Source organism: Nymphalis io, chromosome 4 (genome assembly GCF_905147045.1).
Source record: "Nymphalis io chromosome 4, ilAglIoxx1.1, whole genome shotgun sequence".
NCBI classification, from domain to species: Eukaryota; Metazoa; Arthropoda; class Insecta; order Lepidoptera; family Nymphalidae; genus Nymphalis; species Nymphalis io.
Window position 1 is genome coordinate 13855134 of NC_065891.1, and position 27397 is coordinate 13882530.

Sequence of the window (27397 nt, forward strand, 5' to 3'; positions counted from 1 at the left end):
TAAAAAAAACCATATGAAACATGATGAAAACGTACAAAATAAAAAAGTCAATTTTTGATTACGAAGCAAAAATATGAAGGTATTCTTTTAATTAAAATAGTTTATTGCTTTTTTTTAGTATCAACGAGTGTAAGTGTTTAATATTAAAAATTGATTATTTAATTAAAATATCCTGCTTATAAGATTTTAGATCTTGAAAGGTGTATTTAAAATTATCGTAATCAATCATTAATCGGAAATAAGTAAAGGTTTATATACCGAAGGTGTTGTGTATAAAATGTGTCGTGATATTGTTATAATGCTTATTAACTTTTGCCTGTGTATTTATAACAAATATGTTCACCGATTTCTCGTAGGTAAGCGGAATGACCGATTCGGATGATTATGGCTTTATTCAAAAAGGTAGGTGCAATCCCTGCCACGGTAGCATGCGAAAGCGATCCCGTGGCGCTCCTCGTTAAGACGGAAAGGGTACCGCTGGTTTTTTAGTGGGTATTCCGATGTTCAGGACGCACTCGGCGCCTTGGACACCGGCGAGCTCCACATACCTCCCCACTGTTCCCGTGGGGGAAAAGCGTAATGCGTTTTTCCAGCGTTAAAAAAAAGGTGCCCACTTCCTGGGTCCCATACATATTTGTTACGAATAACATTTAGTTTTTCAAAAAATGGTAAAAATGAACAAGTTTATGACTGACGTTTTCGGCCTTGCCACGATAATTTATATTAAATTGTAAATTTATGTCCTTGTATAAATGAAGTTATTGATTTTTCTATGTGAAACTTAGCAATAACTGAGCTTGAAATCGACTTCAGACAGCTTCGTAGTACATATAAATTCTTTCAATTGACCTAAAAAATCGCTCTTTAACCAAGAACCTCGACTGTTGCTGCGTTAAAGCAGGTATTGAAAATTATTTATATAAAATCGCGATGATGTTTGATAATAAATGACCAATAATACATGTATTTAAAATGTATGTATATTTAAAAAATGTAAGATATCAAAGTAACACTTGAAAAAAGTTTAAAGCTATATATATTTTTTCATTAATTATATATTTTTTTTTGTTGGTTGAGGTTATAATTGATTAACACGTATAAATAAACTTTAAACGACAATAACAAATTAGGTATAATATAATTGAGCCAGTAACACTTCTGCGCATGACCGTAAACAGAACATGCGCTCTCAAAGCGGACATTACCACCCAAGTCGGTGTATTTTTACCAGAGAATACATTCTTATTCATTTATAACTACAAATATAATAAATGATTAAAATACATTTCATTTTATTTAATTATAATTTACAAAATGGTATACCAGTATAATATAGTAAACAAACATTCCAAGTGTTAAATAGCGTAGAGGTTATACTGATAAGTGCACAATATAAATGATCTCTACAATTTAATTAAAAAAAAATAAAATATATCAATAAATGTCAAGTGTTGATGAATAGTTTTGAATGAGCTGTAAGTATCGTTACAAAAATCTAAAATTAAATTCATTTACTGAAATTGCTTTTCATAAATTTATTAAAAAAATTATAGTAAACTAAAATCTTATCAACATACGAATGATTTTTGTTTTCTTTGCGATATGAGTAATGTTGTGTTGGAACTATATAGCCATGAAAAAACATGTTTGTTTTCATAGCAATTATAGTGCGAAGCTTTTTACATTAATGTCTTTTGTATTTACAGTTGGGAACATGCCTAGCTGCGATCAGAGATGATGTCAGTCTGAGGCAACCTTTACTGATGTAATGCGAATTTCAAGTTGGCAGCGACCCATGGCGAAGATACGAAGAGACAAGATTGTAAGTTTATTTAACTACTTAAATTGTTTGTAGCGTTTTATAAATTATTCTATTTAAAAAAAATACTTTTTACATAGTTAGTAATGTGTTTCTTCATTGTAGTGGCGCTGGCGTTGTCAATGGAGTGTGGTGACACTTGCAGCAATCGCACTTGTCGTGTACAATGCAGTTGCCAACATGTGGTTACTGAGCCCACAACCATGCAGCGTACGGACCACGCCGCCTCCCAGCGAGCTGCCAACCTGCGAGCCGTGCGTCGATACGGCTGCGGTTATGGCCGTCGACGACGATCCTATAGCTAAGCTCGACTTGCGACTTGGCCGATGGGACAGCTCTAGATCGTACAGGATGTTTGATTACGCCACAGTCGGGGACATGTATGCTGAAGCATCAGCAAATCACCGCGTGTGCTTAGCAACTCAGAGCTCCATAGAAAGATTACACGAATTACTAAGAGTTGCTGCTCACTGGTCAGGACCTATATCGGTAGCAGTATTCGTAGCTGGAGACGAGTTGAGACTTCTGAGGGCATTCGCCACGTGGTTGTTTCGTTGTCAACCCGAAGTTTATGCTCGATTAGCTCTGCACGCCGCTACCCCTATCGATAGACCAGGAATTCAGGGTAATATGCCTAAATGGGCGAAAAACTGCGAAGTAGCACCATTGCCTCCGGGAGAGAGAAGAGCGGATACGGTTGCATGGAGAGCTCGGCATCCTTACCCACAGAATCATCTCAGAAACTTGGCCAGAAGAAACTGCCATACACCTTATGTATTCTTAGTTGATGTGGATATTGTACCGTCTCGAGGAATGGGAGAGGCACTAGACAACTTCCTAGCGAACGCACCAAAGTGCCCTCTGTGCGCATATGTCGTACCGACGTATGAATTAGACAAACGTGTAGCGAATTTTCCCGCTAATAAATCGGAGTTACTTAGATTATCGAGGAACAAATTGGCCATACCTTTTCACAGAAAGGTTTTTATTTACAACCAATACGCCTCAAACTTTTCAAGGTATGTATTGTCTAAGATGATTAATAAACATGGTTGGTCTCAATACTAGTATTAAAACGAAAAATTTTGAAAATTTGCGTCATTTTAGATGGGAGTCGTCTGGCGGGAACGAAACTGTCGACACCCACATCAGCCACAACGTGACCAACTTTGAATTGTTGTATGAGCCCTTCTACGTGGCACCAGACACGGTGCCGGCCCACGATGAGAGATTTCTGGGCTACGGTTTCACCAGAAATACTCAGGTAAGGATATACTGTATTCTTTACTAGCGAATACTTTTATCATTTTATTAAAATATTATAATAATTAAATCGTTATCAAATATATACATATATAATATAATAATTAAGTATTGTATTAACTAAGTAACTTCTATCATGATTCACTGACTCTCTCAATTCTCGTCCAGTTGTATCCAGCGACTGTCTTTATGGAGGCTCCCAAAGCCCTGGGATAGCAAGAACAGTCGTACCACCACGTTACACAGATGATACATACACTTCATATAAATAAAAATGCATGGTAATATATCTGCTTTGGTAAAAAGGCTTCGTCATCGTTTGACCGATTACCATGACAGTAGCACATGTGTATGAGTTTTTTTTTGGAGTGACGGTCCGATCACCAGGATCGGATTGGTATAAATTTACATTATACATACAAACATTATATACACACTCCGTTTACTTTTTACAACATTTGCCGGATTTTACTTGTCTTTCTATATAAATGAAGGAATTATGAAAATAAATGTTTGTCCTCTATGCGTTCCTAAACTATTCATCTGATTGTGTTTGAAATTCGTCTACGAAGGTAACTGACATAAAATAAACATATATTTCTTCTGTACATCTGCCTTCAATAAAAATGATGTATGTAGATTATTCTACCGTGCGAAATCGAGAAGGATAGTAAGCAGCCCATAAATGTCCCATTGCTGGGGTAAGGATACACATGTGGCAGAATTTCAGTGAAATAAGACACATGCAGATTGTTTGTTTTGCACCGCTAGAATTAAATGAATTATAAACACAAATTAAGCACATGAAAATTCAGTAGCGCATGCATGGGTTTGACCCCGCATTCATCAGTTAAGATTCACGCGATCTAATCGCTGCGCTATCTGCCTAGAAACGACGACTTAGGACGTAGGAGGTCCGAACTGCACTCGAAGCAGTGACGTCAACATATAATATTTACTGAGCTGCCTAATATATTTCGCACTTTAATACCGGTAGAAAAATAAACATAAATATATTTTTATGATAGTGAAGCTGTTCGTATGGTCTATTTTGGTTATTTTCATAGTTATTACAGTAACAGTAACAGCCTGTTAATGTCCCACTGCTGGGCTAAGGCCTCTCCATTTTGAGAAGCTTATTCCACCACGCTGCTCCAATGCGGGTTGGTAGGATACACATGTGGCAGAATTTGATCAGAATGGAATCAGAATGGTCATGATATATTACATAAAAACTGTATTCATTTTTCAAATCAGATCTGTTCGGTCTATTTTTAAACATGAGGCTAACATGGCATCCCGAAAGTTAACTACTTTCGGGATGCTTGTGTTACAATCTAGGATTACTTAAATTAAGCGTTACATTATTTTTACATTAGACTTAACATAACCTATTATTTTGATAAAAACGAGAAGTAAAGATAAATGTATATTCCAATAATAGTCAAAAGTCCTTTCCGTGTCACATACCTGTATACATAATAATAATAATATCCTGGGACATTTTTCACACACGGCCATCTGATCCCAAATTAAGCTTGTACAAAGCTTGTGCTATGTAAACCAGACAACTGATATACTACATATACTATTTTTCTTTTGTAAATACACACTTATATAGATAATTACACCCAGACTCAGGACAAACAGACATGTTCATGCACACAAATGTCTGTCCTGGGTGGGGATCGAACCCGAAACCTTCGGCGTGAAAAGGCAAGGTGTCCTGGGTTCAAGTCCAAGGTCAATCAATATAAATAAATAGTTTTGGACTTATTCATCAAAGATTCTCAGAACTAGCCCGGAGTTTTGAAATTGAAAGTGCATACATTCCCGTGCCTGGTAAAGCACGTTAAACCTTTGATTCTTGATGTTGTCGTCATATCGGATTACTAGTGAGGGACCAGATAGTACATCTGTGTGTGTGAATGCAATAATAATAATAGTATAATAAAGCCTTTATTGCTGTTCTTATTTATACAAATAATTATAACTATTAACAATCCATTTTTTTCAAGTTTCACTCATAATTGACATCGCATAAATATTTGAACGGCTGTGTAATCGCTTTCATATCGTCCGTATGTATTCTAAGAAGTAAAAAAAGTATTTACTACTCAGAACTGTATCATCAATCAGTCTTTATTCTTTTACTCAACAAAAATAGTTTGTCATTAAAAAGCTAGTTATGTACATCAATGGACTATTTTTTGCAAAAGATTGCTAAATATAATTATTAATTTATTGTGTAATTATTAATTGGTTTGCTAGAATGTACGATTATAATTAATCAAAATATATTTGAAGTTGTCATCCACTCGTAATTTATTCTACACATTGCATTGAAGGATGATTGAGCCTGTGTATTTAGACACAAAGGCAGTTTGCTGTGCCTTGACGGTGTGTTTTGTTATAATAAAAATATATGTAGTTAAAAGTCGCGATCCTGTTCTTGATTATATTTCGATTTTGAAATGCATGGATACAAGCATGTGTCTAAACTTGACACATATCCAGAACTATTAACGTTAATTCTGTCCACAAAAAATATCATAAACGAGATGCCAACGCACAGCTGGCCGATAGTTGTTTGTGAAATGCGATAGAAATAACTATAGCGGTTGACGTTAACCTGCAAACCTCTTTCGATTCAGATGATTAATTACGTTCTAAATGTTTCAGTTTTTGGTTTATTCGTGTACAAAATTAAATCATTAAAATATAATACTTTAATGAAAATATTTAAAAATATAAAAACAACAAAATATTCGTCGTCTATCAAACTTTTGATAATGTGAAATTCCTATTCAATTCCTGAAAATACTTTTCTCTTCATTTTCTCATTCATACTTGTACCTAACTCCTGTTTATATGTGTTGGCGTAATATTTAGCTGATGCAGGCTCGATTCCTGTGGTCATTTTGGAGGACAATATTTTTATATTATTAATAGGTGTGAACTTAACCGATGGTCGTGGGTTCAAGCCCGGGCAAGCACCACTGATTTTTCATGTGTTTATAATTTATCTCTTTCTGGACGGTGTACGAAAACATCGCGAGGAAACCTTCATGTGTCTAAATTCACTGAAATTCTGCCACATGTGTATTCCACCAACCTGCCACTACATTTGCCCAAATATAGTTTTCACTTATTAGTATAAACAGTTTCAACGCTATTTAAATAATTGTTTCTCGGCATAATTGTTCGCGGCGGAATCGGCTAACGCAAACATTCTATAACAAATCTTATGTACTTTAAGCTATTGGTAATAGTTTGATCGAATATCGCTGCATCCACTGTGACGTACAAATTTATCTCATACAATAATGCTTTCCAAACCACTGCCAGGAACCTTATTAATATTTATAGTTTCAAGAATTCAAATATACAACAGAATCAAGCATTCCAAATAAACGCTATTTACCGGAATAAGAACATTAATATTGGTTCAAATAAATATGTCTCAATTCGTTGGTTTAAAATATATTCATGAAGCTGTGTTTCAATTTAAATTGACATAAATATTTATACAATACATGCCGATTGATATAAATTATTTAATAAGTATTGAAATCATTAAAAATATCTTCCATTTATGAAAATATTATTAATATTGAAATGAAAATTATCGTAATGAGGTCATAAGTGATTTAATTATTTTTATATTTTTGTATAGCCGAGATGGCCGAGTGGTAAGAACGAATGAATCTTAACCGATGATCGTGGGTTCAAACGCGAGCAAGCGCCACTGAATTTTCATGTGTTTAATTTGTGTTATAATTTATCTCGTGCTTGATGGTGAAGGAAAACATCTTGAGGAAACCTGCATGTGCCTAATTTCACTGAAATTGTGTCACGTGTGTATTCCACCAAACCGCATTGGAACAGCTTCGTGGAATAAGCTCTGAAAACCTCCTCAAATAAAAGAGAGCCTTAGCCCAGCAGTGGGACATACACAGGCTGTTACTAAAAATTAATAATAATATTTTTGTAAGCTGTGTGTGCATCTAGTAGTATGCAAGTAGTTATTTCTTGTGTACCACTTAAGCTATTGTATCTAGTTTTGGGAACGAAATAATATAAATATATAAATTGAGAGAGAGAGAGAGTTGTCTATTACCAGGTGGCTTCCATCCGCCATATTAGATTATTGATGACGTCGTTCAGTCTATGACATTCGTGCCGTTAATACAAATGACAGGGGCCTTTATTTAAGCCAGTTGATTAGAGTTCAGATTTTACAAAAAAATTACATAATATCTTATATCAATGAGATAATATGTTCGTATATGAGCAATAAATAAACATTTTTGTTCGTCACGACAGCGTGTAATTGGTTTCGAAATAATTTATAGATGGCGCCACACATTGAAACGCTATCAGATTAATGAGTTTCATTCGAGTCCGGCCTCTGACGTCCCCGTCGCATAAATTCACCCAAAAAACTCCGAATTAAAATTTCTCAGTCCCGATGGAATGGTATTTGGGTCACTTGTATCGTTATTATTATTTTCATAGTTTGAAAAATTTTTTATGAAATTAATTTGGATGGTCCTTTTATATTTTTTATATTTATAACGTGCAATAACATAATATAATATAGTAGTAATATTACTTTATTTCAGAAAAAAGGATTGTTTTGTTTATGGATATATATGATATGGATAAGGTTAGGCAGAAAAGTCAATGAGCCATGTAGATCATTTCCGTCGTAGACAATGGCAATGAACGACTTCTTACCTAACATGTTATATCCTTCGTCTCTGTAATTACTCTGGCTCACTCAACATTCAAACCGGAACACAGCAATACAAGGTGAATCTGTATGTCGAATAAACGTTGCGTGAGTGACCTTCGTCACAAAGCCTACCAGTAAAAAGTTAAATGGTTACATAAGTTAAACATAATAAAGAAATAATACTGTAAATACATTTATTCAGCATTCTATAGATAGCGAACATTTCAATATTACGCCATTGATTTGGGATATTAATGTTTGCTATATATATATATTAAGTAATTAAGTATTTATTTCCGGCCATCAACTTCATCCGTGTAAGGGAGGGGAGATGTTATGTACATTTTGTCCTTTTCTATAGCCCTGGAAATGTGTTTGCAATATTTTATGATGATCAGTTGAGTATTTAATACGTGATAGCAATATAAACAAACAAACTCACATTTACATTTGTAATATTTGTAAGGAAGATCTTCTGTTACTATCAGATCATTAAAAAATCGCAAACTTATCACACCCATCCAAGGAAAATACACACAAAGTAAAATTTTTTTGAAATACTTTTTAATTTTTTTTTTGAGAGGTGATAATTTAATTTAAAGCTATATATACATATATATGATGATGGCCTAGTGGTTAGAACGCGTGAATCTAAACCGATGATCGTGGATTCAAACCCAGCCAATAATTCATCTTGTGCTTGACAGTGAAGGAAAACATCGTGAGGAAACCTGCATGTGTCTGATTTCATTGAAACTCTGCCACATGTGTATTCTATCAACCCAAATTGGGGCAGCGTGGTGGAATAAGCTCCAAACCTTATCAAAAGGGAGAGGAGGCCTTCTTAGCCCAGCAGTGGGACATTAACACGCTGCTACTGTTACTGTACGACATATATATATATATTATTATGAAAATAGTGACAGATTTTTAGACATTGAATATAATTTAGGATATACAAACGTTTCTCACTTACAGATGTTATTAAAAAAGTATCATTCAGAATAATTTATTTTATCTAATGATTGCAATCCTCAGCTTTAAGCTTTAAAGCATACAGTACTGTATTAATTGATATTGATGAAATAGAAACAGATAAACTAAATTTTGACCTAGAAATTTCACTTTCATCGCGACAATAGCAATTTCACTTGGGAGATATTGCGGAGAATAAAATGAAGATAAAACTGACAACCAACTAACGTTCTTCATCAGATGATCACCACCGCTCATAGACATAGGGGCCGTAAGAAATATTAATCATTCCTTACATCGCTAATGCGCCACTGACCTTTGGATCTAAGGTAGGTAGTTACACTAGCTCACTAACACTTTAAATCTGAACAGAACAATACTAAGTATTGCTATTTAGCAGTAGAAGTGATGAGTGCGTGTTACCAATCCAGACGGGCTTGAATAAAGTCTACTGGTGGTAGAGCTTTGTGCAAGCTCGTCTGGGTAGGTACCACCCACTCATCAGATATTCTACCGCAAAACAGCAGTACTTGTTATTGTTGTGTTCCGGTTTGAAGGGTGAGTGAGCCAGTGTAATTACAGGCACAAGGGACATAAAATCTTAGTTCCCAAGGTTGGTGGCGCATTGGCTATATAAGCGATGGTTGACATTACTTACAATGCCAATGTCTAAGAGTGTTTGGTGACCACTTAACATCAGGTGGCCCATATGCTCGTCCGCCTTCCTATTCTATAAAAAAAAAAAATACCACCAAGTAACATGCATTTTGTGAAACGACCTGAGCTTTCTTTCGTACAACTAAAATTCATTAAGCATGTAATTCAGTACAGTACAGTAACAGCCTGTTAATGTTCCACTGCTGGGATAAGGCCTCCTCTCCTTTTTGAGGACAAGGTTTGAAGTTTATTCCACCACGCTGTTCCAATGCGGATTGGTAGAATACACATGTGGCATAATTTCAATGAAATTAGACACATGCAGGTTTCCTCACGATGTTTTCCTTCACCGTCAAGCGCGCGAGATGATTTATTTAATTAGTGGTGCTTGCCTGGGTTTGAATCCACGATCACGTTAAGATTCACGCGTTCTAACCACTGGGCCATCTCGATAACTGCATGTAATTCAATTGACGTTATTGTAAATCCCTTTTGATATATTTAATAATAATTCATTGTCACTATTCCCAGTAGTTATATTCGTATGATATTTAAATAGCTTCATGTAATTGTTTCTACAATGTCTTACAATGTATGTGTGTAGTAATCTGAGTAAATTATAACACCGCGGACTCTATGGATTCATCTTGATCTCAACCATACTTACAATTTTCCAGATTCCTAGAATCTCGTAACGAACAGTTGTATATATGATAATATAATGTATATTGTTTAAGCTTATATATACTCAGTCTTTTTATAACATAACTAAACACCCCGACTTTGCAGTTGGACTTCTAGTCAATTAGTCAATTCAGTGTTTATATATATTTCGGTACGCCCTGCGCTTTTTATTTCTTTTAAAATACTGGACAATTATTAAATATTGCCAAGTACTGTATTAATTCTTTAATTAATATAGTACTTGACAAGTTTAATTTAATAAATCTAGCTTTAATATTTTTTATGTAGTCACTATGATATATATATGTTTTCTTAGATAGAACTTATTTGTTTATAACACACACATATAAGTAGATTCTTTTTTATTTATATTCTAATCTGCGAAAGTTATTGGGATTTTCTGCCGAAAATTCTCAGTAGCAGCCCCGGAGTCTGGAAATTGGAAGTATGTAAATTCCGTGCCTCGGAATGCACGTGAAACCGTTGGTCCTGCGCTTGAACTGTTTCCGGTCGTGTCGGATTGCCGTCCCAGCGGATTATGAGAGTTGGGTATAGGGAGTGCACCTGTTGGCTAATCTCCTTGAGATTGGCCGCCGTGGCCGAAATCGGTCTGGAGGACTATCTATTATTATTACATTCTAATCCATCATATAAAATTTTAATACGTTATATGTTAACGTTTCGTCACCAATTTTAAAGAACTCACAGAAAGAAGAATCAACTTTTAAAGATTACGTTTAATATAATTTTATCACGACTTATTATAATTTGTGACGAATATAAACACAATATATAGCATAGGTCTTATCGGATATATGTATGCTAGGTTTTTTTGAAAATTTCCAGTCAATTCGTGAATCCGACAGAAATAATAAAAAAGAACCTGTTCATCATTTGAACCTAAGGCCTGTTCTACGTCTGACATGAACGTGTTCATGTCAGACGTAGAACAGGCCTTAACCAGGCAGGACACTAAAAAAATAAAATCGTCGAATATATATGATTTTTATTCTGCGAAATGAAAATTCGCTGTCAGTCTATGTGATATTATCTTCAATAATCACAAACGAAGTCAAAGGTACAGCTCGCATATAATAATATAAAAATTTCCATTATACAACATATATTGGATGTCTTGATGTAACGTAAGCTATTTGCATTTTAATGGATTCCACGTCAGGATGAACATTAGTTTTAAAACAACAGATAATTTTAGAACATACCAAGCCACATACCTATTTATAAGACAAGTTGATAGCGAATGAACGGAAACAGTTGGACATCTGAATAGTTAAATGTTAATTTAGATGAAATTCGATTTAATGAAGCGAAACTTTTTCGAATGCTCTGAAAAGTTCAATTTAAGGGTCAAATTTGAGTAAATCGTATCTATAGGTAGATGTCTCGTTTGTCTAGATACTAGTTTATATGACTGCCGATCTGTGAGTCTTTGTCTGGACGGAGGAAGTTGGCTGTGTTAGACTTGAATCAGCTTCAGAGAGTACTGATCGTGGTTTCCCTTCGGTAGTGTCGGATAGCCGTCCCACCGGTTAATGAGAATGATAAAATAGAAAGGGTATAATTATTCTTCTGCACATACACTTGTGCTCTATCCTTCACAGTTGGCTTTAATTAGCTGCCTTGGCTGGAATTCGATTGGATATACTTCATTCGTATGTTGTATAGCCTATTCCAATCGAAGAAGGCGTAAAGATAAACAAACCTTAGACTTATATATTCCATGCGATTTGCTAATAGCTCTTCTATATTATGCACTACAAACAGTTCCTCATTGATATATTTATTTATTTTTAATACAACACTATGTCACTTAACTACTTATATCCACTTTAACTTTAATTCCAATGTTCTGATTATAACTTCGCTGACATACAATACGTCATTATTTCGCGAATCCATAATGAAAATCAGAAACATATTCTTCAAGATATCGACCAATGTTTTAATAATTTGTTGATATACAGTTATGTTTGTTCGTCCAATCCCATTTAGAATCGATTCTAGTTAAATAGTACAATGGCGCCATATGAAAAAACTTTCTAAAATACCCTTTTTTCATGCTGGAAAAACGCATAACGCATTTCCCCCACGGGGACAGTGGGGCGTATGTGGGGCTCGCCGGAGTCCAAGGCGCCGAGTGCGCCCCGAACATGGGAATACCCACTAAAAACCAGCGGTACCCTTTTCGCCTTAACGAAAAGCGCCACGGGATCGCTTGCGCATGCTACCGTGATGCTCTGACGGACGGCCTGCTTATACAGGCCTCCATTCTCGAGGGAGGATTACCAGGTTATTGAGAACCTCCGCGGCGCCTATTGCGGCAGAGGGAGAAGGTGCGCGTAGCGCCTCTTTCTTCTCCCCGGTCTTCTTCGGCGGAGCAGGTCTGCAGCAGTGTCCTTTTTCCGCTCCCGCTCCTCGGCCTCCTGTGACATCACACTTTCACAGAAGGAGACCATTTCCGACCAGCGCTCCTCGCTTCCGAGCATCGCGTTGATTTTCTAAAATACCCTGCTTTGCCATTATATTAAAGTAGTTCCTTTATTTAAAACTGCTTTTTGGCTATAGTTTAATACACTTTTTTAAAGCTAGCCTGCGAATCTTAATCGAAGATTCTGAGTTATCATGTGCCTAATTTCTGTTCATAATTATGCTCATACTCAGTGGTTAAAGAAAATATTGTATAGAAACCTGCACATGTTGGATATATATTACATAAAATCCTGCCACACGTGCATTACTCAGCTGTGGGATATTTACAGGCTATTACGTTACGTTTTTATATACGTTTAAATCTGATACAGAATAAAATCCTCATAGTCAGGGTATGAGTTATGAGATATCCAATTTTGATTTTATTTCTTCGTCAATCTACACGTGCCATGCGAGTTTAATAACAGTGTCCTAAAATTTACTTTCACTATAACTGACTTGGTATAGAAAAATATTCGTTTCGTATATTAATAACAAGATTATTTGAATTAATATTCTATGATTATATAAAACAATGGAAATAAAGTTGTCAACGACAATTTGAATTCGTAATGGTCGCAGACTTTTGGCACTGTTGCGTTTCTGGCTTTCTGTCGTGAACCCTTTATTGTATTTATAGATTTTCATGTCATAGAAACTTTATCTATAAATAGTATACAACTGATATGCCCGGCACGGTGAATGTTTGTATTCGTATATAGATACTATGGAATTTGATACGGATTTCTCCAAACATAATGCATATTTAAATATAATAGCTAAGTAATATTATCAAATAAATATGCTCTACATCGACCGAATTTGTAGTAGAGCAACTTTTATTTGTAATTTTGGATTTTATTGTATTATTAATAGACATTAAAATATGATAACTAACTAAAAGTTCCCTACCTCAATACTTTACGTAAATAGGCTTGTAAATATAAAGGAAAAAAAATATCATTGCTTTTATACATAATACAAAGAGTATTAAATACAAAAATATATGCTCTCGTCTATAAGTTACATTGTTTATGTTCGTAGCCCAAACTTTATTCGATCTAAATAATACTGTATTAAATCGCACCTGAAACATAACATTCGGAGAAGTACAGGTGAATCTAATGAGAATAAACAAAGCCTAATGTTAGCGTTAGCTGCTGATTTACGGTACGACTTCTAGTTGTCTTGTATGCCATCATGGAGCCGAGCCAAGCGATGTTTGGCAGTTGGCGCCCGGGATCTATCAGGGAGGTGTTACGCCTCATAACTGTTTTGTTTTCTATTCTGATGATTGATCTTTATATCATCTAAACTCTTAACTGTGTTACATATATTTTATTCAAAACTTCATTAGTGTTATCTTTAAATATTGATTTAAGAAAAATAGGAATTACCTTTCAAAACAAAATTCGTATTTAATGTTTTTAAATGAAGCTAAATAATTTCAAACACAGTACAATAATCCTTATCCGCCTTCGTACACGTTGTCATCAGTACAGGAAAATAAATTATAGGGCACCTTAAAAACTCCCACACTCACACTTTGCTTAAATTGAATAAAAACACTAATTAAAATATAAGTAGTTAGTTACTTTTAATTAATATAAATTGATGAATGTAATGTTCCAAAAAGTGTATTAGAAATGACTAACATACTTGACTTTGGCGAAATAATCTAAGCCTTGTTGGAAAAAGTAAAAGTTATACTACATACATAGTACATATTAGGTATACAGTTTAGGTGTGTAATCTTCATTGCATCGTGCCAACGCGTATGAACAATTGCGGGACAAAATATTTACGAGTCAACGGACAAGCAAAGGCACGTTGACACAAAATACTAGACCGTGCACTGAGTGGTAACAACTTCATTCGTCACAATGACCTGTAAAATATATTAATTTTTGTGTACACAAGCGCTTTACCCGCGGCTTCGCTCGCGGTGTTCAGAAATTACATATTTCTTTCTTGAAAAACGAAGAATTTTCACCTTGGGAGTTAGATTTACTGGTGGTATTACTGGATTTTTTTTATCGAGAAATTCTCAGTGGCTGCGCGAGAGAATGGAAATTGGAAGCGTTTATACTCCTGTGACTCGGAAAGCACGTAAAGCCATTGGTCCTGTGCATAAACTCTCCGTAAACTAAGCTGTATCCCTTATGCCTACACTGGCTCACTCACACTTCAATACTAAGTATTGCTGTAGAATCGGTAATGAGTGGGTGATACTTACCGAGACAGGCTTGCACAAAGCCCTACCGTCATGTAATTAAGATATATAGTATTATTTTAATATGTTACATATACATTACATACATATGAGAGCCGAGATGGCCTAGTGGTTAGGACGCGTGAATATTAACCGATGATCGTGGGTTCAAACCTTCCAAATTTTCATGTGCTTAATTTGTGTTTACAATTCATCTCGTGCTAGACGGTGAAGGAAAACATCGTGAGGAAACCTGCATGTGTCTAATTTCATTGAAATTATGCCACATGTGTATTCTACCAATCCGCATTGAAGCAGCGTGGTGGAATAAGCTCCAAACCTTCTCCTCAAAAAGGGAGAGGGGGCCTTAGCCCAGCAGAAGGACATTTACAGGCTGTTACTGTGATGTTACATAAAACTTTTAGTGTATTGTACATTTCGTACTTTATTTATAAACGTAATATGGTTTAAGATACAAATATATTTATCGTAGTTTTATTTGTATTCAACGTAACACCATACGGATTTTACAGCGTGTGTCGTGCGCTCATTTTAGGGATGCCAATATGTTTTTTGGACGAATATAGTTATTATTGATGAAATATAATAAATACATGTACACCACAACACAATTGAGTACTTTTTAGTATTGTTTTGTTTTTATTTTATGACAAAAAAATGTATTCTATGTTACGAAGTTAGAAGAAAAAAAAGATAAATACGAATTAAAAAAAATTGAACCGTCTACTTCTGAGTAATGTGATATTGGTTGACATATTTGAATTATAAATAACGGTAGACGCGCCAGCCAAATTATTATTGGTATTATCTTATACACTCTTAAACCAAGCTTGAAGCGTATTTCAAGGGGAAAATAGGCATATAAGCTATCAAAAATAGGCGTTGTTAGTATAGTAAAATAAATATATATTTATGTATATGTCAGCCCTGGACATTGTGTACGCGGCGAGGAGGCTACAGAAATAGCTCGGTCAGAGAACGACGCGGCCTGTATTGCTGAAATTCGATACGGTATGTCGGGACCGCCGTGACGCGCGCTCGCCCGCAGCCTCGCAACGACGCACGGTATTTCGACGAATACCTAGTCCACAGCGCTTGGCATTTTCATTTGTTTTTTTTTAATTAATGTAAGATGTAAACGCTTCGATATGAAAGCCAATGCGAGGCCAGTTATGAGGGCAACAATAAGGTCCACTTTATTTACAGTAATTTCCGAAATAACAATTTTTGAAAACAATCTTTACAAATCCGATCAGTGGAGCCGCTATATAGAAATGTAAATACCGATAAACATTGTTTTAATATATCTGTACAATACTTCTCATTGTGTGAAAATGTCACATTACCTATGAATGAAAATAATACGTCAAACTGGTTCGAGCGAAAAATTGGCCTAAATCTATAAACATTCAATTATGAATATTATTATTATTATTGATATAAATAATAACGCGTGTGTAACCGCGGGGCGGAGCTAGTTAATATTATTTCAATATAGGCCTACGTGTGCATTTTGATATATTTATTTCTTACATCACTCCCCACTCAACCGATCTCAACTAGGCTATAAAAACATATGACACTTAATGTATACAAAATATATACGTATATGAGCGGATATCAAACATGCTACTTATGTGTTTAATTCGGTCGTTTTCACTGCAAAATTAAAAAAAATAATTTCGAGTTAATGCGATCGAGCAATTACTATTTTCATATTTTCACTTATAATTGACAATTATGGCTGGGTTATACAATAACGTTATCGTTCTATTGTATAAGCCTGTATAATAAGGTAGCAGGTTTTTGTTCTGGGAAATCAAATATATTAGCAAATTCTTATATTATGTAGTATTGTCATAACAAAGAAAATGTAATCCATTATAGTCAGGGACTGTCCGGTATATTACCTTGGTATTTTATTTATTTATCAATAAGTAATTGACATAATGACTCTTTTATAAGAACGGTTTCTTTTGTTGTTCATATTCGTGGTTTTAGAAACTGTTTCAGCATTTGACCCAGCTTCGTTACAGATTATATTTTAAGAGGTGTAATTTGTAAGCGAAAGCGTTTTTTTTCTTTTACAAGAACTTGAATTTCAATGCTTATGCAATAGTAATAATATATATATATATATATATATATATATATATATATATATATATATATATATATGTACTAAAACCTTCTCCGAAACGCGATGCATCTTCTGCTATAAATTTTACGTATCTTGGCTTAGTATTATTTTTTTGTTAGTCATTACAACAAAAATGTCAGTGTCATTTATTAATTGTAAGTTATTTGTCTGAATAATTATGTTAATTTTAACTGTCTTGTTGGTATACTGGCTAGCTTATAAGGTTGCCGATCTTGTGATCGTTCTGGGTTTAAATCCTGGGTAAGGCCATTAAAATCATTTGGTTTATCTGTCAAGAAATTCTCAGAGGAAACACTAAGTCTGGAAGTCGAAGTGATAACAATCTCATGCCTCGAAAATACGTAAAGCGTTTGGTATTTTGTCTGTCGTGTTGGATTATCGTTATCCTTCAGATTATGACAGTGAAGGAAAAGAGCATGGGTATAAACATAGGTTTGCACACGCACTCAAGCATTATAATTTCACCTGAGCAGTTGGCTATTATCCGTTAAGAATAGCAACCTAAAACCGACTAAAATACACACACATAAGTGTGAATTATACTCAGTCTCATTTATACTTTAAACTGGAACAGATTAATTTATTATAAAGGGTAACCACACAAGTAGGATTGCATGAAGTGCTACCGCGAAGCAAATAAAGTTTTTAAGCCAATCACAAATTAGAGTACAACATGTTTACATGTAACGTCTAAAATGAAACGTTCGTGACGCATAAAGGTCGGATATAAATAGGTTTCATTATTGTCATGTGTACTGAGCTACATACACTCTTTTCATTATTACTATACCTAAGTAGTTGCTGTAAGTGAGTATAGATGGTCTTGTATAAATTCAATTATCTATTGACTTGTGCCGTCGCGGTCCGTTGGCGGGTGAAGGTCGATTAATCGTCGATTTTATTCATAGATCAATACGAAAGTTATCACCTGATTTCTGTTTATACTACTGTATGCGAAAATCGATTAGCTTTAATATTAAAATGATTAATAAAAACTACATATCCAGTGGACATATCTCTCATTCAGAAGAAGATTTAGAAGTTATTCCAAAATGTTGTTTCAGGTAGGTGAGAATATTCTAGACGGAATTTCTTGCTACACATACTGTTCCTTACGGTAGTTTCACTGCTGAGAGATTAATAAATGTTAAATCCATGAGAACTTAGTGGTGCATGCCCGGATTCGAGAACGTGATCTTCGTTTATGATCAACGTGTTTTGTCCACCGGAAAATCTCGTTTCTCTCTACTTCTCACACTGATTTAAAATTATATTTCGTAGGCAGTTTATTTAAAATTGAAACCAACAAAAGCTCTTTTTTGAACAATTTTGACGTCAGATAGTAAATAAATTTATGAAATAAGCAAACAGCAGCTTAGCAGTCGTTTGTCACTAGAGAATGAGTTTCAACTCAACTCAACGATTAGAAACCGTGGAATGTTGTAAGCGATATAATTATTTTCAGACGTCCGCTGAACGGAAGAAGTGTGATACTAAAAATAATAAAAACGTCGGTTTTGTGCCAATCCGTCTGTCGCGAATTTACCATTTCGCAGGGAATCTTTCGAAACATCCTCTCGTTAGAACTGATTGGATGTTTCAACGGATTGTTAACTAAGCTAATCACGGTACTTTTTTTATCAACGGCCAGATTGCTCAAAAGATACGAAATAATTAAGGCGAAATAAATTTGAGTTCATCATTACGAATTGATATTATTTATTTTTTATTTTACAATTCGAATAAATAGTCGAGACGCCTTTTGTAAATATTTACTTCCTTGACCGCTATTTAATAAGGATTTTATAACCATAAGGTAGAAAGTTTTCCACTGAAAAGAAAAATACTTTTTTATATTTCTATCAAACCATTTTTTTTCTTTATTGCCTTCCTATACCTTTTGTCGATATTTACTTAAATTTGTAAGTTATATCGCGTTTCTATGAATGTAAATATTTCAATTGTATTGAATCAATTTTTAGATAAACGATTTAGCTCAACGATATTATACACCCGCGGCTCCAGGCTATGTACAAAAGATCGAACTCCTCGTGATTTGTAAATAAAGTATATTTGTAAAGCCTTATTTATAGGGCAGTATTAAAACTAATTTAATATCTAGTAACAAATACTTTATTCAAGCAGGCGCTTTAAAATATTATTGAGTAGTCATTTTACAATTTTAACCAATAAGTTTTTTTACTTAAGCTAAACATCTCATCGTTTAGTTGCAGGTATAAAAAGGGACATAACGTGTTAGATTCCATTTTTAGTCGCGTTTGGAATATGAATAAAATGTCATTGTCCCTTTTGCCGTCTGCCTGTTATACATAAATAAAAAAAAAACAAAGATATTTGCAAATAATAATGAGTACAAATGAATGAAAAATATATTTTTCGGATAGTTTACTTCTTTAACTCCGTTCTAATGTATTTTTAATGATCTTCAAATGTTAGTTCACGCGATGTAAGTTGATCTATTTATATTAGAAACGTGTGAAACGTGACGTTAGCGATGACGACATGTAGTGACGTCAAGCAATGTGCTTAAGATGTAAAATTAATCGCCACGTACCGAAAACTATTCTATTTAATGTAGAATTTTTTCCAAGAATTTGTACACAAACAATAAACGAAGCTACAGTTGTAAGCACAACCGATTATATTTCAGATGCTGATACTCTTAACATATTTAACTAAAATACCTTTATGTATTTTTCAGTATTAAAATTTGGTTAAAAGCGACAACCTACGAATGACTTACTGATGTATTTTTTTTTTTTTTTATAGAATAGGAAGGTGGACGAGCATATGGGCCACCTGATGGTAAGTGGTCACCAAACGCCCTTAGACATTGGCATTGTAAGAAATGTCAACCATCGCTTATAGCCAATGCGCCACCAACCTTGGGAACTAAGATTTTATGTCCCTTGTGCCTGTGATTACACTGGCTCACTCGCCCTTCAAACCGGAACACAACAATATCAAGTATTGCTGTTTTGCGGTAGAATATCTGATGAGTGGGTGGTACCTACCCAGACGAGCTTGCACAAAGCCCTACCACCAGTAAAATTATAATTAAAAATTATAATTAATTAGGTCTTCTCTTCTTTGAGGAGATAGCTTGGAGCTTATTCCACTCTACTACATCAATGCTGTTAAATGCATCGGCAAGTGACGGTTTCTATCTTCACATGAGTTTTCTTTCATGCATGCATGAAATTAAATGAGATGCATTATAAATACTAAAGGAAAGCATCGTGAGGGATACCTGCAAGTGTCAGATACAAATGTACATATATTCCACCAACACGCGTTGTAGCAGCACAGTGGACCAAGCTTCAAACCTTCTAAAAAAGGAGAGGAGGCCTTAGCCTAGCATTGGGACATTTATAGTCTGTTACTTATTAAGATTTACTAGTTTTATCCACTGGGCCATCTCGGCTTAAGTAAAGTTATTAGGTAAAATATTAAACTGCGTTTGTTCTTTCAAAATTAAATCGTCACAAAATAAAATAGATTCATTAAAGTAGACGGTAAATCTATTATGTTATAATGGATTGGTAACTTTTAATCTTATTTTTTTTTCAATATAAATTTAATAAAAAGACCTTGTCTATCAATTTAGGTGACAAATCGAAAATCATTGTTTCCGACAGTGGATATATAATTTAGTCGAAATTAATTTATCTGCAAACGAAAGGTCGCGACCGTGGCTCTAGTGTAGCGTGAGAAATTTTCGATTGCGGTCAAACTTATTTTGCAATCCGTGTCTTGGGACCTAGCCGTAGTGGCTCCAGCTCCAGGCAGTTAATTGTTGGCTGTTCACCTGCTCCGAGATGGCTTGGCCAATTTTATGGCTACTCCTTACCATCGTACATTTTGTAGGTAAGTGTTTTGTTGTTTTATCTAGTTGCTTCTATTTAATGTTATTTATATTTTGAATATTATCTTGATTTAGTTTTTTCCCGCTATAATATTCTATGTACTTATAAATGATTATTTTATTTGAACTTATGTAATTTTAAATTAATATTTTTTTTTCTGTCATTAAATTATTTGGTTACTTTTTACGAGAAATTATATTGTAGATCCTCAACAAGCTGTGGGGGAATGTTGTTCTGATGATCAAAATACGGAGGTAGCGGAGAATGAGGTACAAGAAGTGGAGTTGGCAGCCGCTTGCCCTGAGCTCAGTGAACAAATTATTGGTGGTAGGCCAAGTTCGGTGACAAGGCACCCGTATCAGGTGTCAATGGTGATGAATGGAAACTCATTTTGTGGTGGTTTTATAATTAGCAGAGATTATGTTCTCACAGCGGCACATTGCGTGCAAAAGTGAGTATTTTAAACTTTTATGCTTATGAAGTATTTATATATTTCATAGTCATTAAAGTAGAAAATAATAATTATAAAGTAGTTATATCGATTTTATTTCTATGTTCTATGATATTTATTAGATTCAATTGTGTCACATTTTAAATCAAATGGTTATGAAATTTATTTTTTGAATTCGAAGTTTATCAATAATAAAATATTTATTTATTTATTAAAATATTATTATATCATATAATTTGAGAACTATTTTGTACGTTTTTTTTTCAAATAGCACAGCCCCGGAAGCAATTCGATTGCGAGTGGGCAGTACACGACGAGACTCTGGAGGTCGTATCGTCAGAGTGTCTGCAGTCACTGTGCACCCTCAATACGGGCAGCCGCAGTTCGACCATGATATTGCTGCATTGCGACTTTCACAGCCTCTGGTCTTCGGGCCGGCAATCCAACCCATCAGACTTCCTCGACCTCGTCAGGCTGTACCGCTTGTGCGATTAACAGTTACCGGCTGGGGACTTACAGCTGTGAGCTTATTTTATTTATACTACTAGAGCTCCAGTTTGCATGCACGGTTTCACATGTTTTTTATATCTAGTTACATCTAGTTTCTAGATCTAGTTTCTAGATGTAACTAGATGTAACTAGATATAATAGTATTCTAGCTAATTGAATTGAGATTTTGTCGAAATATTTTGTACATAAGAACGTAGAACTATTGCCCTTATTGACATTCGTTCAGTATCGCTCCTTCAGTTTCATATTTGACATATGTATGTTTATGAGATTTTACATTTAATAATGAAATATCGCTTCCCAGCCAGGAGGACGTAGGATTCCAAGAACAATGATGGAAGCAAATGTGCCAGTTGTTCCACATTGGTTATGTAGACTTTCATATGGAGACTCGCTCACGAGGAATATGTTTTGTGGAGGACATTTTCTTATCGGAGGAGTGTCATCATGTCAGGTAAAAGGACTGAGAGCATAGATTGAAAAGTTCCACAAAGTTATATTCGTGTTCTTATTGAAAAATTTTGAATTTTAATTCAAGGGTGATTCCGGCGGTCCGGCAGTTTTTAGAGGAACTGCTTTTGGTATTGTATCGTTTGCTAGAGGATGCGCTCTGCCTTTGTCGCCGACCGTCTTCAGTAATATAGCCGCTTTACGAGACTGGGTCACGCAAAATACTGGAGTTTAATCGTCACTCTGAAATGAACTTTATACCGGTGCAAGAAGATTTAAATCAGCATGAGAGTGTCTGTGATATAAATAAAGAACAAATATTTGAGCTCGCACGCCTGTTCTGTTTATCGACTGTTTTTATTTATTTTGTTACATTTAAAAATAAAGCTTACATAATAAACATTTTTTTCTTTGATATTCCTAATTTAATTCTTGCGCTTTCTGTAATCTGTGATACAACACGCTTCTTAACTTTAATTATAAACAAAATTCAATGACGCCTGAATAGTGTCTCTTATCGTTGACATTGTTCCACGGCACTTGGATAACTAATTGGAAATAATGGATTGTTCTATTTTACATTTATATTTTGTTTTTATTTTACAAATATTTTTCTTCTCTCAACTACCTATCGAAAGTGCTATCGAAGTATGTATACAGTAACAGCCTGTTAATATCCCACTGCTGGGCTAAGGCCTCCTATCCCTTTTGAGGAGAAGGAAGTATGTATGAATTTTTATTATTATAAGATCGTGTGTTCATGTGATTGTTCTTGTCAAATTTCTAAAAGTTAAATTGAAATTCCTTTAAGCTAAATGAAAATTAATATATTTAAGATAAAGTATTATCTTTACTTGAAGATTCATTAAAATCTTCAATTTATGTTTAAAAAGTCTTTATTAATTAAAATATATATATATATTAGAATTAAAACTAGCACTATTTTCTTCTACATATTATGATTATAATTATGTATTATAGGTTTTTGTTTATTTGTTTCGGCAGTACTAAATTTATATTACCAGCGCTTGACAAATCGAAGGAAGTCACACAACACACAATGGACATCACAGGGGCTCTAGGCACCTTTGCCAGGGGACACCACTGTGAGAAATTAAAATTTTGTAAGCTTCTTATGAGGTACAAGGAACTGAAAGGATACCAGTGTACTCCACTTACAGATTTATTTCTAGGTGAAGTGGATTAATCATGCGTGATTGTATCAATAAAGGTTATGGCTAGGGACGCCAAAATAGCACCAATGGTGCCGAAACATGTTGCTCTACCTTGTGAATTGGCTAAATTAATAAAATAAAATTGGCCAGCGCTACTCAAAAGTGTTCGTTAAAAATAAATAAAATACATATGATAAGTATCATTATTACTTATTATTACTTATATTGTATATTTATTCACTTATAAGAAGCTTATGAATGGTAGCAGATTATCGCTCATTACATACGGAGCGAAACAACAAATACTAAATCCGAGCCGCTCCAGGCAAAGCACCGCTTATCAGAGGACTCTCATTATCAATAAATTGAAATATTATATTATTTAAATATAGTTATTTATTCTCTTGACATCTGTTCCAATTAAAATAGAAATTGTTCAGATTCAAACGAACTCGTACAATATTCTGCTTGAAGTAGAATATTGTACGAGTTGGGAGAGTCAAAAGCTATAATTCGTGTTTTATTCTAGTAGGCTTTTACGAGCTCTTTTGAATCGACAAAATGGTTCTGTTCACAAAAAAACTACGTTTTAAACGAATCTTTTTATACACCAGCGGATTTTAATGAAATATTAAATGTGTGCTAGTTCGCGTTATGAATTTAATTTTTTTTCAAAGAATAAAACATCAAAGTGTTTTTTTTATGGTGGTCGTGTTTTTAGTCAAAGCTAAAATCCTTATTTAATACAGAAGTGTTAAACGTGATTTTTAATTGTAAAAAATCTAGCACCGGTTTGAGAAAAAATACATCAGACGACCTGAGTCTTCTCAGGTCATCAAAAGATATTCATCAGGATTTTATACGTATATATATAGATTTATAATGGGTTTATAATACAATATAATATAGGCGGTCATTCCGTTACCAAGATGTTTATGTAAAAAGTCACTAGTTTTATAATAGGACTGTAGGACGGAAACGAATCTAAGATTTTTTAAATGTTTGTATCGTTTATTGTAAAAGCGTATCCAGTGTATTATTAAGGAGTTAATAAACTCTTGTAATCGGTAACTGCATTTTTGCTTGTTTCTGTGTTAATCAACATTAAAATTACTTTGTATCTTTCTATCGGAGTACCAAGTAGGACAAGGTTTTTGTGGTATTAAAGGCTAGCTATTCTTAATATTAGCAAACTTCGCAAGCAGCAAATCAATAACTTTTTATTGAGATTATATCCACTATATTATGAAGGGGGGGAGGATATCAACTAGACCAACGGATCAACCAAGGAAGTGTATATAACATTGTCGCAAAATTAGCGTGGCGTAAGGCAGACCCATTGCTAAATCTATTTAAGCAAGCAAGCACGTTCATGCATGTAAATCAGTGAAAAATAAAAATAAAATCGATGGTTTAGGTCATTATCATCAAGAAGTAGGCATATTCCCGTATCTCTGGCCTAAGTTGTCGCTCGCATCCTGCTAATTATTGAGAACAATAGACTTCTGACTCATTTTTGACCAGACAACGTAAATCGAATAGAATAATAGTTTTTGTTTCACTTATTCATATACATATAATATAATTATGCTTTGATTATGTTATGGAGTCGAATCTCCTGGCACAAGTACTAGTTGAACTATTAGTAGCTACTAGGTTATATTAAAATAAGTCATGATGATTTTTTTTGTTACTAGGTGTATGAGATGTTCCTGATCGGATATCAATTCAAAGTACTCTCTCCGATATTTACGATTCACTGGGGCCTACAAGCTCGGAGGACGCGCCCTCTCTGGAGGGAGAAACAGAATGAGAAAAACCGTAAACACTTCGAGACCTTCAAAAGAGAATTATACGCAAGATACAGGAGGGACCCTCTTCATTTACTGCGAAGACCTCAGCAGGCGAAAAAAACATAGGCTTCGCAAGGCCGTGCAACTACTGCCGGCCTTGTCTTCTTATTCGCCATTTTACTGAGACTTTTCTGACATTACAATCTGATGTCTTGAATTTGCAGTGTTTTTGGTTGTGCCCAAGAATGGATAATGAACTTAATGAATACAGTGCAGTGACTCAAGGTGACTTTAGTCTGTAAGAAATTGTATTTTAATTTAAAAATAACGTCAAAGTTATATTATAAGTTATTTAGGTTTAATTAATGTACATATTTTATAATAAATTTTCACAGGTGGAAAAACTTTCTAGAACGTAATAATAAAGTCCATTCCAATAGAATTTGTAAAATGAGAAAACCGATTGAAATATCAGTCGAAATATTGCGAAATATTATTTATGAACAAAAAAATACTAGATACGATTTTTAGTTAATGATATAAATATATAACGACGATGACGTTTCTTAGATTGTTATACAAATTCTAATGAAACGGACCAAATATAATAGTAACATAGAGTTAAAATACCTATATAGTGCTTTTTTAGATTTCGTCGTTCGATATTACTTTAAAAAGGCCTAAATTTACGCACTAGAAAGTTATAAGTATATAGTTGTAAATATACATTCAATAAATAAAGTCATTTAAAGAACGGTCTAAATGTACAACCTTGACATTTTTACGTTTTAGACGTAAACAAAAAAAAAAAATCGGTGTGAGTCGCTGTTTATTTTTACTTCTTCAAAATAGTTACACGTTCAGTTAAAATTATATGCAAGAGAAATTTTATCTTTGTCATTGTTTGCTTGTTATTATTTTGTTAAGGTATGATACGAAAATATTTTAAAAATAGAACACCAAAGTTGAAGCGTTTTATCGTTGTGGTCGTACGTTTTGTTTCGTGATGTTATCGCATTTTCAAGTGAAGTAACGTGGGGGTTACTCTAGCCTATCAACTGTACTTACCGTCTGCGATATGTTATACTAATAATTAAACCCTAAATTTCAATAGAAAGTTTAATTAAAAATAATGAATAGCCAACTTTAATACTATTCTGGAAGAACGAATTTAAAACTTGTCGGTACATTTAAAATTAAAATTTCATAATCTAATCGATTATGAAATTTGAACCTTGAAAATATCAACGCTTACGCTAATCAGCGAGGTTGAAACTTTTCCATTTTACAATTGAATTCATATTAAATCATGAGAGTCGAATTTATTACAGAATGGTCTTATTATAGAAAGTATAAGGGTAACTTTAAATATATTTAAATTTTAAATTGGTTGATTTGATGACGGGCGAATGCAAGTAAATGTATTCGAATAATTTCATTTTGTAAGTTAAATTCGAAAAACGATTGCCGTTAGCATCAATTCTATTGCTGCGTTAGATAAGCTTAACGATCAACTATGGAAACGATATGACCGAATGAGCAGCAAAAATTTTTAAATTTGCTGTAAATGTTTGTTTCATTTACAATAAATGTTAGAATTGGTTTTGGAAAATGAATAAATTGATAAGTATTTGTTTTTTAAATATGTTGTTGATTTATCCGATTGTGTTTGTCCAAAGTGTGTTTGTAACGGTTTCTCTTGGGTTTTTAAGTGCTACGGTGACACAATTATTGATATATTCCGACCCCCGCCGCGGCTGTCTGTCTGAACGCTATAAACTCAAAAACTACCAACGGACGGATTGAGTCACAACAAGTTTAGGTGTATAATTCATTATAGTTTTATGTTGATAGTTATGTGAATGAAGAATATGCAGCCTCAGATTTATGCTTGGGCCTCCAAAACAACGGCCCACGACTGCCGGGTAGCCGAGGGGGTAACCCAGTCAAAAATAATATAATTTTACTGTAACCGCTTCCGAATGTGTACTTCAAATGTAAAAGTACCTAGGGGCCTTGAATCTTTATGTCCCCGCTGATTTTTAGTTGAGTGACCACACTTTTTGTGGCATCTTCTTGGATTTATTATTAGTAAGCTTAATAGTGTTTGG

The 27397-nt window shown here is 34.2% G+C and overlaps 2 protein-coding genes across 5 annotated transcripts; both read left to right on the forward strand.

Moving 5' to 3' along the window:
* The first annotated feature begins 11 nt into the window (after window positions 1–11).
* On the forward strand, window positions 12–27397 carry LOC126781609 (beta-1,4-glucuronyltransferase 1-like). 4 transcript variants are annotated; one of them, XR_007670691.1, is made up of 6 exons: window positions 222–356; window positions 1707–1822; window positions 1925–2838; window positions 2927–3083; window positions 7438–7561; window positions 7708–7955. XR_007670691.1 is itself a non-coding variant. In XM_050506532.1 (5 exons), the coding sequence occupies exons 2-5, from the start codon at window positions 1769–1771 to the stop codon at window positions 25410–25412; spliced, it is 1347 nt and encodes a 448-aa protein (XP_050362489.1). In that variant the 5' UTR covers window positions 12–79; window positions 1707–1768; the 3' UTR covers window positions 25413–27397. The 4 variants fall into 4 exon arrangements, 3 of the variants coding, with proteins under 3 accessions (XP_050362489.1, XP_050362488.1, XP_050362487.1); XM_050506532.1 differs by lacking the exons at window positions 222–356; window positions 7438–7561; window positions 7708–7955 and adding exons at window positions 12–79; window positions 25191–27397; XM_050506531.1 differs by lacking the exons at window positions 7438–7561; window positions 7708–7955 and adding an exon at window positions 25191–27397 and having other exon boundaries at window positions 222–402.
* On the forward strand, window positions 17825–22665 carry LOC126781617 (trypsin-like). Its single transcript, XM_050506545.1, has 6 exons — window positions 17825–18084; window positions 20724–20908; window positions 21112–21358; window positions 21630–21879; window positions 22173–22322; window positions 22407–22665. The coding sequence occupies exons 2-6, from the start codon at window positions 20860–20862 to the stop codon at window positions 22551–22553; spliced, it is 843 nt and encodes a 280-aa protein (XP_050362502.1). The 5' UTR covers window positions 17825–18084; window positions 20724–20859; the 3' UTR covers window positions 22554–22665.